We start from the raw sequence: 12,901 nt of genomic DNA, 5'->3' as shown, positions 1-12,901 counted from the left end.
CTTGTTGTATTTTAGATAGCAAGGAGCAGACGGCTGAGTTTATTAAACTCCACTGAGACAATCTGCAAATTTCATTAAAAGTTTAATAAACTATCATCTTGTCTTTATTTTTAGTTAGCTTACAGCTTGAAGAAAGGTATGTGCTAATGATAGTTATATAAGAGGAGATGCATGCTGGTGCAATAAGATGTATGTTTTACGTTCAATGGATGCATGATCTGATTAGTCGACTAATCACAAAAATAATGAAATGAAGGACTAGTCGACTATCAAAATAATTGTTTGTGGCAGTCCTAACAACAATACAACTGAGCAACTTAAACACACTGGCAGGGACGAACTCTGACGGATGAATCCTCAGGCTGCTGTGCTGCTGATAAGACTCTGTGTATGTTATAATGACAAAGGCAAACCAAACCAGGCTGAGCTGACTCAGTAGTCTCTTCTATGTCTATCTGCCAGACTGTCGTGCTCATCAACTGCCAACTAATTGTTTACTGGACAAAATTTCAAATTCAATTTACATCGGGGAGGATTCAGCAAGACAGCAGCAGGGTGAAATCAGACTGTCTTTCACAAACTGGGGGATTGAATCACACATGGAAATGTTGGCTTATGTGAGAGAAAAAGGGGGAAAAAAAATCCTCAAGCTGAGCAGATTAAAGAAGAGAGCAGATTACGTCTGGGCTACAGAGGGTTCCCCCCCACAGGACAGAGTTTTACTGGCAGAGGGGTGGGAACCAGGAGAAGGGCATTTACAGCTGCTGCTGGGGACGGTACAGTGGTGAACAAAAGGAACGTCTCCAACACTGCGATTCGTTTAGATAAGAGGGGAGGCGGGTTTCACAGGGCTAAAAACAGGACTGCAGACATGATAACTAAACTGATGAGTAACGAACACATGAAAAGGATGCTTAGTGCTTCAGAACATTAGGTCCATCCCTCCATCTACTAGCCTGACACCTGACCCCATTAGAATAAGCCTATTTATTCACAGTAGCGAATCTGTTTAACATTTAAGCATCAGAAAAATTCATGTCATCCATGACATTACAAAATTACCAAAACTTTTACAGAAAAAAAAGCCTCTATAATCTACTAAAGGACAGGAAGGTGGTAATTAAAACCGAGAGAAGCCGTCAGTGATCACTGACTGTTTTTAGCGGCTTGTTGAGATTAAATAGAACAAGATACAAAGCATTAAAACATGTTAAAAACACAACAGCCTTATTAAATGCAGAGTACTTTGGGCCCGGAAGCAGGATTCATCACATCATCACTTAAAGACCGGATAGGCTCAGGATGTCGGAGAGGGGTTCAACTGGTGCTCTAAGCACTTGTTGTCATTAACTTTGTTTTGTCCCTTCTGTAGTTTATGGAAAATATCTCATAAAAAAAAATAAATAAAAAATCATATGAAGATAAACTCTTTTTACTCAGAATTGTCCAAACAAAAACCTGAAGAGCTTCTAAGCCAAACTCCACACAGTCTGAAGGATTTGGGTTTATTAAGCGGATACCGCACTGGGTTCAGCTTTAATACCGTTGAATGGTAACCTTAATCCTGACGGCATTAATGGTGAATATTCCTGGTTTGGGTTATTAGGGTTCATCAAGGTAAAGGGACAATTATGTGGATTCTGTACATGGATTTATTAGAATCATTTTGTTATTCACAGTTACCCTGCTGATGTTTTTTGAGTTTAAATACCTGATTTCTTACTTTTTCAAACTGCGGTCCCTTTATTATTATTATTATTCTTTTTATTAATAAAAGCTGTGTTGTGTTGCCCGTCAGTCTTCTGTTCAGCGTTCCTGAGGACACGGTTTAAGTCTGGGATTAACGACAGAATTGGTCCTTTATGTGATGTTTGCTGCAGTGGTGGTGTGGCCGTAATTGGGTTAAGCCTCAAAATTTAAGACGGGTCAGCGTGACACTGTAACAGTACTTAATGGTGGTAAAGTCTGTTTACCACAGAGAAACATCAATGAAAATATGAAAAGGCTATTTCAGAAAGCTCTTATAAAGGAACACCTGCCCTTTGCTTTCACACTTAAGAAATGTAGGATTTTGTTTTGTTTTCCTTCCTTTTTGTCTCTTTTTTGCGTTGCAGTTTCCCCCTCTGAGCTCTCTCTGCACACATCTTGACAAATTAAACTGAGATTAACATTTAACGAAGGATCCAAAGTTCTCCGCAGAGCTGAAACCGGTTCAGTCAGAAAGTTTTCCCGGAAAACACACTCAATAATCCTGGTCAGTTTTCCATAAAGAGATTTAGCCACGAATCCAAAAGTGCGTTGGTGTGTGTACAAAAAGTGAGTGAGTGAACTCTTTGCTGTCATTCAAACAGAAACACAAATAACGATGTCATAGAGATGTGTTATTGATCGAGTAAGTTCATGCACAGGAACGTAAGTGTTCACAGTATTTGGGAGGGATCTGATTTTTGGAGAAAAAGAACAGCAAAACAAATGCAAAAGAGTATTTGTTTTTAATCCGAATTATCTTGTTTTTTTCTGGAAGCCAAACGCATACCTGAAATTCTAGTTTATTTAATCACCCAGCCCAGCGCTCTCACAAAGTAATTATTAAAGAACTTTCTTCCTTGAACTTGTTCAAATGTTTCATTTGCCAAGTACTTTGTAACACAAGAAAAAGGTATTTTAAGAGGAACACTTCTTTGATTTAAATAATTTTTGTTCCTCGGAAAACACAAAGCTCCAAGTTTCTGTTTTAAATAACAATTAAATCCTTTCTTCTCACGACGCAGCAAATACAATACACGTCATACATCAAATCATCTTCCCTGTCAGTGCTGCTTTGATCCTATCTCCATTATTCGATCATGAGGAAGTAAAATGCATTTGCTTTGACTCTGTTTAAACAACACAACAACAATAACAACCAAAGAGAAGAGAATGTGTCCTCTTGAAACCACAGATCAGGTTTTCCTGTGATCCTGTGGCTTTTACTCATGATGTCAGCTGAACACAGGCAGTGTCCCGATCACTTAGCAGCTAATGTGGAAACTATTTAGTTAGAGAAAGAGAGAGGGGTAGAAGGGGGAGAGGGTGATGGATTCATTTGCCATAAATGGAGGTTTGGTGGGGATGCCTCTGATACCAGGCAGCTGTTTCAAGAAAGAGCTTTACAGTCTTTTATAGTCGTCTTAACTCTAAATGTCAGCTTTCACTCACTTGGTGTGCTTTTATTCTGCGCTTATCTTTTGTTTAGACAGTAAACATGAGATACGGGTTAGCTGTGAGGTCAAGGTCAGGGGAAAACACTCCGTGTGGAGGGGCAGGATATTAGTCGGGAATATAACAGAGATTTCTAATCAATTCCCAGAATGTGTTGTGGAATTAAACAAGATCCGCTCCCTGATGATACTGAAGCTGATCCACAAAAGGTCATTTAGAGTTAAATTGTTATTTCTTGCAAAATTACAAAGTAGATAAGAATATCTTTTATATGACTTCTGCAGGATTAACTGTCAGGATAAGATGCACGTTGAGGCTGAATCACATGACTCTGCATGTGATACAGCCTGATACAGTCCTTTGAACAGATTTTTACATTAACAACTTATCTCTCAAGTTTTGCAGTTTAGTTATAATTAATCTTAATTTTCAGACTGAATTTTGATCCTGAATTCTTATTATGGCTCATCATTATTTGGAAACACCTTAATTTGAAAAGCAAAAGTGTTGAAAGAGACTCTTCAGACAAACAGGTAAATCATCAGAAGACCAAAATGCATTACTGGAAACACAAAGGAAGTGCTGAATTTTCAGCTTGCGTGATCATCAACATTATGATTAAAGGTCTAGCTGGGCCAAAGCTGGTTTTCCCTGGTTTCAAAATGCCTTAATTCCAATATACTGCACACATTTAGCAAAAAGTAACTTAAGGCTAGGGATCCCGATCGGCTCGATGCATGCTCAGAATCATCAGGCAATCGAATAAATTCTTCTTTAAAAGTTTCCTGTATTTGCACAAAACACAAGATTTTAAACAGCTTTTTTGGTCCTGCAAGTTTCACTTTTTCCATCATCTTTGCTGCAGCTGAATTCTCCCAGAGATTTATAGTTCAGTGTCTCTCTCTGTCTGTGCTAAAGTCACCAACAGCATACAGCACGAGGCGGCTCAACAAATATTCTTAGAGCAAAATTAAACTGTTTCTAAAGCAACTCTGCTCTGTTTTTCAAACCAAACAAAAGACTCGAACAAGTTCACAGACAGAGGACTAGTGTGCGCTCCTTATCCTAATCTCACGGGGGGACTTTCAGCCTGTACAGTATTTATCATATCTTATCTGACAGCCTATCCAGTATATTCTTGTTGGATATAACAGACTGTGATGTGCAGGATGCATGAACATCAGGCCTTTCTGACTCTTTGAGTGACTTTGTGATTCATGCACTTGCAATTTCAAACAAGAACAGTCATGCTGGCAGATGACAGACACCTTCTGAAGAAAATATCCTACTTGTGTGCGTGTGTGTGTCTTTTCTTTGTGTCCGGGTGTGCCAGGTCAACAGGATCCTTCCAGCTGTGGTTTCAGCTGCCGAATCATCTCAACAGAAGCGTGGAGGCAGAGATATGACATCACAAGGAGGCCTGTCCTCATGCTCCGGATAGATTTATGCTTAATGTGGTGGCTGTGTCACAGTCACCTGAAGATTCAGACTAATCCTCAGAGTTCCCCTGTGATCAATCAGCACGTCAGTTTATTTCTTTCACATTTACGGTGTGTTTGTTTTCGTTTCCACTGCCTTGTGCGATAAAGGAAGTGCACCTGGCTCTTAAAAAAACAAAAACAAAGCAAAACAAAACAAAAACAATATCAAAAACAAAAATACAAACAAAAACCATGATTTTTGGAAAACTTCAAGCAGCTATCATGCTTCAAAGATATTTTTTCAGGGGACTGCAATCATTTTTGAATAGAATTCCGATGAAAACCAAATTAGTAAATTATAATAAAAAAAGAGGCAAATTAATGTCATTTATGAATTCAAGTCCACCGCCTGTCTAGGTTGTGCATTAGGATGAATTTTCTGCACTTTTACTGTTGATGGATTTTGTGCCACAAGCAGAAACATAAAACTGTGGGGAAAACAAACCATAAATAAGGATGGGATTTGCGCTACAGCCTCCACCCACCATTCCTTTTTCACACTTCCTGCTTCAAGGAGACGAGCTGGTGTCCTGTTTGTAACCGTCCATCATGCCTCCGTTCCTGTGCCTCGCTCTCCGTTCTGCCATGCAGAGGTGGGAGTGGGACTGACGCTGACGGCAGTGACGGTTTCTGGGTTGATGAGGCTCGAAGTCATCGCTCCGACAGCCTGGTGTCACCTGTGATGCTGCTCAACCGTGCAGGAGACACTTTTGCAGGATCAGCTCTTGTGCAGCTTTGTCTTTGTCAGGCCGGCAGTGAGGCACCAATGACATTTTTTACGTTTTTCTCATTTTTGCCATTTCTCAAGTTTGTGTAAGTACAAAAAATAAGCAGAAAATTTACTTTGTTCCTTTTCCCAAAAGTAAATTCCCTTGTGGTTTAGATGATCCACGGATACAGCCATTTATGTTGTGTCTGCACCATCACATGGCTCCCCTGCCTCCCCTGCTCTGGGGTTTCAGTCAGCTTAGCTTTAAGTGTTGGTGAAATGTGTCTAAGCTTGTGTTTTGTCAGTTTCTGAGAGCAGGATCTGCCTTTATGTCCTCGTATAGAAGCTCCTATTAGTTCTTCCTCAGCATAAAGCAAACACAGGTGGGTGTTTTGTGGTGAAGATGCTTCAGGCTTTCAGCCTTTAGTTGAAACTAAATCACAGCTTTACAAAGACACAAACAAATGCATAGAAACGAGACTGGACAGAAAAGTCGTCGGCTTTTGTTTGTGTCTGAAGTGAAAACCCACCAGCTGACATCATCAAAGACGGGACAGGCGATTAGCAGAGAGGATGTAGCTGAATGACACTTCACTTTGAAGTTAATATACAGCTTCTATTCCCCTGCAGGGGATATGATGTATCAGCAGTTAACGTGGCTGATTAACACAAGAAAACCATTTCCCTCTGCTAAATGTGAGGCAGCTACCTGAACTGTGTGCAGTTAAATTGGAAGTCAACAACTAAATGTTATCCATAATACACTTCTCAGGCAAAGTTATGTGCCTCCTGAGGAGTTTCACAGTGTTTACTGCAGAATTAGATTCTGAATGTGGCCACAGCACATCTACTCTATATGCTTTGTGACAATAAATAACAGAGCTCCGCCTCCCTCAAACAGACTCCATCTCCTCCATGTTGCTCTGCAGCTGGTAGTCCTGGTTCTCCACCTGCTGCAGTCTCTGGATAGAGTTATCCTCCAGCTAACAGAGGATTTCCAGAATAGAACTAGCACCACCATCACCAGCTGCAGCCCAACATGGACCAAAAGTCAGTGTGAGACACTCAATCAGGGCTGTGCAATTAACCAGATTTTAACTTCAGTTATAATTTTGGGTGTCTGTAATTATTAAAACAAGATAATTGAGATAAAAACCATTACTGTGCTGACTTTTGGTTTTGCGAGTCTTATTTTGCCCTTCAGCACATCTTTCAATAAAAGCAACTTGAACCAAGTGCAAATAATAGTACAATGTTAATGACAAAATGAAAACAAATCACACAATACATGTGCAGCTTGCTCAAGTACATAGTATGCAATGAGAAACACTGAAATTGGACCCATGACAGGACAAAAAAATGTAGTTTGGCAGCAGCCTCCTCATATCTGCCCCTCCATCTGAGCTACAACCAGCGAATTAAACACTCCTAACCCCAAACTGCAAACTCTTTCTCTCAGGCATGCACCAGACATCTCCCAGCACAACCATCGCAGTGCCAGATGTGGTCATTTGAAGCACACAAAAACCACCATCAGGCTCCGCTGGACCAATGAGACTGCAGAAAAAGCAATACAAGTGAAGTCCTTCCCCATCCTCGCAGAGCTGCAGTATGTAGGGCATCGAGGGCAGGCTTGGCTTTGTTCAGGCACATATCTCTGACATTTTCAGGCCTGCAGAGAGCCAAAGCAGCATATCGCAACGTGAAACCCGAGCTTTGGTAAACAATGTCTTCTTACAGCCACGGCAGAGAAAAGCAATCAGTGTTTGGGCACGGAATGAGCTGCTGATGGAATCGCTTTTCAGGTCAGATAAAACTGTGTCCTGGATTGAACTCCCAGAATAAAGTCCAATCAATCAGAGAAGAATGCCATCCAACTACAGGGCAAGGGAAACAATAATGCTAGTCTGAGGAACAGTTTGCCTCGCAGCGCTGCAGTGATGAATACTGAAAATTCCTGCTCAAACAAACTACAAAAGCTCATTCTATGAGTTCACAATAACAAGGAAGTGCACCTCCTACACAAAAGGAATAGTTTTGATTGGAATCTGTTATTCATGGAAGGTAAACTGTTATCATTCGGCCCTACATGACTCAGCTTTTACATAAAACCATAAAGTTGCTTCATCTCAAACATGAGCAGCTTTGATTGTGAGCTATGGCAGACATTTCCTAATAAAAACACCTTGAGCACGCTGTTAAACACAACAGGCTCTAGGAGGAGCGTTTGAGTGGGTGGAAAATGGGCTGTTAATTGTGGGGAAAAAAGCTCTTTTGCAGAGAAACATGAGTGCTGTGATAAACGTCTGTCTGCAGGCACGTTCACAGGTCCTCACACTTTTCACTTTAATCCCACAGACTGCTTATTAAAGAGGGATGTAGCTTCTGCTAAACCAATTCTTCTCTCTTTCTAATGACCAGCAGGGGGTGAAAATGAAGATAAAATTCTTATTGTATTGAAATATATGAGAAAACTTCTCATCTTCAGCACACCTGATCTCTGAGCTCAGTAAACACTTGGCTGGAGAGATCATGGTCTCTTTTCTTGGTTTCATGACTTACTGAATAAAACATGGAGCTCATTTTTAGAATTTCTGCTCCTATTTAAAGTGAAATAAACAACAAAGATGAGAATGATTTAGAGGAATTAAAAACAAATATATTACCCTATATTCTGGTTGGACTTTTAAGTGTGAAAAGGTCTTGAAACAAAAAACGAATGGGAATTAATTCATTCCATCCATCTATCCACACTCTTCACAGATTTTCCATCTTGGGCTAAAAAAGAAAAAAGGAAGACCTCTTGCACTTATATCCACACCTACAGCCAACTGAGAATCTCCCATTATCTACACATAAGTATCTTCAGACAGAAGCAGGAAACCCAGCAAGAAAATCTACAGACATGCATGAAGAACAAGCAGACAGGCTTCTTGCTAGGGCCGTAACACTAACCACTACTACACCAATAAACCACGCCACCTGTGAGGAATTACAAAGCTACTTGATCCTCTGAGGGGTGTCTGGAAGACACATCAGACACATCCTGAAACATCAGTCTAGTTTACCTTGAAGTTGCTGGAGTTGACCCAGGAGCTGGCGATGCCATCGACCATCTTGTCCAGCGCTGTCTGGTCCTGCTCCAAGTCATGGGACTTTTCCTTGTCCAGAATGTAATCAATGATCTCCTGGCCAACCTGCAGCCTTCGGCCCATGTCCTTCTGCAGGACCAGGGCCAGACAGTTTTCCATGCTAGGCTCCATCATTCTGCTGTCTGGTAAACACGCCCTCTGGCTTCCTCAGTCTGCCCGGCTGTTTGATTGACTGATCGCTAGCAATCCTCCACTGCTCAGAGCAGTGGGAGTGACAGCTGGACAAAAGGAGTTCCACTTGGTGGGTATGACCTGAAAAGTGAGGACAAAAGGAGGAGGCCACAGTACAGTCTGCTTGTGTTTGGTCCCTCGGGACAGGCCGCCTTTCTGTGCCAAGTGCTAGCCTGCTAGCAAGCTAATGGCTGTGCCCCCGGGATAGATGGAGTAGGGCTTGGGGAATGGCAGCAATGCAGCATGTGTGTGTCTGCACAGCAGCTGGGGGAAGTTTACTCCTCCCTCTTCTTCTCTTAGAGGAGTCGGAGCCAAACCACAGCAGCGGGCTGGAAAAGGCGCTTCTGGCAGCAGATGGAGATGGATGGAGAGTGCTAGCTTAGAGCTCCATGACCTGTCCCCAAAACTGAACGGGGCTGCCCTGCAAGAGCAAGGAAACACAGAACGAAGGAAGGTTATTTCAGGCCATTATTGATCACATATTTATTTACATATTTGTCCAACAACAAAAAAAGAAACATCTCCCACTGCAAAAAAACAAAACACTGTAAGCACACAATGTTTAGCTTTTCCAAAATAAGACCAGATTATTAAGATAATGACCTTCCCCTTGTAGCTTGCTGCCTCTAACAGCCAGTGGATGGATTCCCACGTGAAGGATCATATCTTGGGGCTTAGCTGGTTTCAAAGTAACAGTTCCGGCTTCATGCAGCCAGCAGTATTTCTCTGCCATGAATATACTCCTAACTTGGCTTTACAGGGACATTTATTTTGTTGTCACCCTCCATTTTATGCTATGCCTCAAAGGCCGGGTGGTAACAACCAAATACTTCCCAGTGAATGCCAAACAGTATTTTTACTTCAAATGTAAGTAAGTAAGTAAGTAAAATTTATTTATATAGCACTTTTTAAGACAAAAACGCTGTTACAAAGTGCTTCACAAGAAGACATGTCAAACAAACAATATAGCAACATAAAGGAAGTATAAAAGCATATCAAACAAGCAATAGTACAATATAAATATAAAATAAAACAACATATTACGCATTAACATTACCCAAATGCCTGTCTAAACAGATGAGTTTTAAGCTGTTTTTTAAAAGAGGCCACCGTGTCGATGGTGCGTAGTGAGGAGGGTAAACCGTTCCACAGTATTGGAGCCAGGGTTTGAAAAGCGTGATCCCCCTTTGTTTTCAGACGAGTCCGTGGAATAGATAGATGACCGCTATCAGTGGATCTAAGAGTCCGCTTTGGAGAATAGGGCTGGAGAGGCTCCGAGATATAGATGGGGGCCTCACCTTGTAGAGACATAAACGTAAAGGTGAGGATTTTAAACTTATATCTATACTCAACCGGAAGCCAATGCAGGGATTTTAGTATAGGAGTGATATGGGAAAATTTATTGCTGTGGGTTAAAAGCCTTGCTGCAGCATTTTGAACCGCTTGGAGCCGATTTAGTGAGGCCTTAGATACGCAGGAGAAAAGTGCATTACATCCTCTGTAGTGTTTTTAATCCTCCATACACGCGTGGAGGTAAAAAAATTAAGCAATAATGCTTTTAACATATTTATTCATAAATTTATATATATATATATATATATATATATATATTATTATTTTGAATCAGTCACCTGCGTGTACCTTACACTAATCTGCTCTCAACCACACATCTGCCCCCATCATTAAAACACTAACACAGGAGCTACACTCCCAATCGGCTCTATCACACCACTCCTCCTCTTTATAAAACTTGAAGGAATTCCTGCATAGCCTCTATCAGGTGAAAATTTAACCTGCATGTCCTCAAGAATAGAGATACGAGCCAGACTCGCTGGACTATGACCGTCACGGTGCCGTAAATATGTTGAGTACTTTCTGTTTATTGGACCAGCGGTAAACAGTGTGGGGACACAGAGCAGGTTATCTGCCTGTTTCACAGCTTTTAAAGTGAAGATAAAATAGCTAAAACAAATGACAGGATGAGACAATCAGGCTGTGTGTAAGCATATGTACGTGTGTGTGCAGCTCAGCACTACCAGCTAAAATTGGCCTGTCAGTTTGAGTCCATGGTCTGTTTTTTCCACAAAGCATGGATTAAAAAAAAAGATACTGGAACGCCATCATTTCCAAACTCTCACCTCTGCCTGTGTGCTGCAGGCAGTTACAGATGATCAGTTGACCTGAGGGTCATCCCGGCCTGCTGTGAGCACTCAATTTGACCACACTGGGAAGTGATAAGCTGACACAAAAGCCCCTCTTTTCCTGCAGGTTAGCGACCTCACTGCCAGCGAAGGACACCGTTACTCATCGCTCTGGTCACATGGCTATATGACATTTGACCCTGCTGATTTACAACCAGTTTTCCTTCCTGCATTCGAGTACTGAAACGTGTAGGTTAGCATGGCTGTCATCTGCTCACTTTCATCCTTGTCTATTTACAACGTTATGTCACACACACACACACACACACACACACACACACACACACACACACACACACACACACACACACACACACACACACACACACACAGGTGAGCTGCAGATTTTGACAGGTGGCACTGTAACATCTCAGAGCCAAATAATGAAAGTGAGCTGTGGTATTAAAACGTAAATAATGTGTTAAATCAATTTGCCAACTACTGCAGCAGACTAGTTTTAAGAAGCAGACAGCAGTGTGATGAGCGTGCCTCAAGCACAAGTATAAATGAGGAGCTGCATCGGCATCACAGTTCAGCTGAGCGATGACCAACATGTTAGCCATAACCGAGGCCTGAGAGACAAAGGCAGCTGCAGACAGTCACTCTACAGGTTCATCTAAAGAAAGTGGCTCTCAGCTTCATCTTAGCTCGAGCAGAACTAAACAGCAAGTGAGTTTGAGCTTTCAGGGAAGGGCCGAAATGCACCGCTGTAAAAGAAAAAGGTACGCTTGAGTTACAACACAAGAAAAAACAAGAGCCTCAGAGTGAAAATGAAAGCAAAAAAATATTTTTCCTTATTATTTGTTTTTATAAGTGAGATTAAAATCTAACTCATCATCGTTATGTCAAGTTTTTAAATTAGAACATATCTAGTGCTGCTCAAAACAATGGGCAGTGAGAAGAAAACACCTAGTTTTACTTGGTGATTGTAAGACCCCCAGCTCACACTTTTTGGGGGAATTTCCTCCACTGAACTATCAGTAAACAGATCAAACATCCAGGTTACCAATGTTCGTTACTGTTCCTGGATATCACAGAGATCCCGCTGAAGGAATCAGAAGGAATCATACTGATGAAAAAATTTGATTTTGACACTTGAAGGAGGTACAAATGTTTATTCTGAGTATCTCCTGTACCTATGAAATTATGGGGGCTCAGAAATGCTGGAAAAATAATTAAAAGCCTTTTAATTTGGATAGATTTGTCACAGTATTAAGGTAGAATTATACAAATACACCAAAGTTATTTTTTATAAAAACTGCTGACAATGAGGGGGTCAGGTGGGGGCTGTTATTAATAATCCATCCATTCAATAGAACAAGCTCATTCGTCTGTCTTCGCACCTGTTTACTGTTTCAATGCTAACATGACTATTTACCACTTTTAACAGGCCACTCATTTCACTCTCTCACACACACACACACACACACACACACACACACACACACACACACACACACACAGCTTTGCTTTTGTGCAAACGTTAGCTGAGCCCCTGCTAGCCTTGCAGCCCTGACAGCTCCCAGCCAAAGCCCGCTCCCCCGCCCCTTCCCCGAGCCCGTGTTCCTCCGCCCCAGCTGACCGTGAACCTCTTTTTCCTTCTTCCCCCCCATAAAACAGCAGGCCGGCCTCGGTCTGAGAGCCAGACAGGGGTGTGTATAGGAATAAAAGCTGCAGCTAGCCCTCCTAGCAACCTTTCAATGAAACGTCAGTCCACAGCCGGGGCGGCACAAAGAAGAGAAAACCTGAGCAGGAGCCGAAACGGAGCAGCTTCATCACCCTTTCTTCTACTCACCATAACCTCCGCAGCTCGTCCTCACAGCCAGCCCGTGTCTCCCCGGGTAAATATCCTCACTTCGGCCTTAAATCTCTCCTGTGTCCGCCTCTCTTTCTCTCACTCTCTCCACCCGGAATGCTGCCTGCAGGACAAGAATGGGATCGTCGTGCGCAGGCGCAGTAGATGCAGGGATGATGTTGGCACTTGGA

At 41.9% G+C, this 12,901-nt stretch overlaps 1 protein-coding gene across 23 annotated transcripts in view; it reads right to left on the bottom strand.

The window, feature by feature from the left end:
• The window catches only part of clasp1a (cytoplasmic linker associated protein 1a), a 98,643-nt gene extending 85,782 nt beyond the window's left edge, over window positions 1-12,861 (bottom strand). For 10 of the 23 annotated variants that reach the window (XM_026144825.1, XM_026144817.1, XM_026144821.1 and 7 more), the window contains exons 1-2: window positions 12,711-12,859; window positions 8,460-9,135 (exon numbers count right to left, since the gene is read on the bottom strand). In XM_026144825.1, coding sequence (XP_026000610.1) covers window positions 8,460-8,657 — 198 coding nt within the window. In that variant the 5' untranslated portion in view covers window positions 8,658-9,135; window positions 12,711-12,859. Of the gene's footprint in view, window positions 1-8,459; window positions 9,136-12,710 lie in introns of all 23 variants that reach the window. The other 13 variants (XM_026144803.1, XM_026144809.1, XM_026144813.1 and 10 more) reach the window with 2 other exon arrangements.
• Window positions 12,862-12,901: the final 40 nt, after the last annotated feature.

This window comes from Astatotilapia calliptera, chromosome 16 (assembly GCF_900246225.1).
Source record: "Astatotilapia calliptera chromosome 16, fAstCal1.2, whole genome shotgun sequence".
In the NCBI taxonomy this organism is placed as follows: Eukaryota; Metazoa; Chordata; class Actinopteri; order Cichliformes; family Cichlidae; genus Astatotilapia; species Astatotilapia calliptera.
Note: the sequence above shows the minus strand (reverse complement) of the source record. Positions and strands in the feature narration are given on the sequence as shown.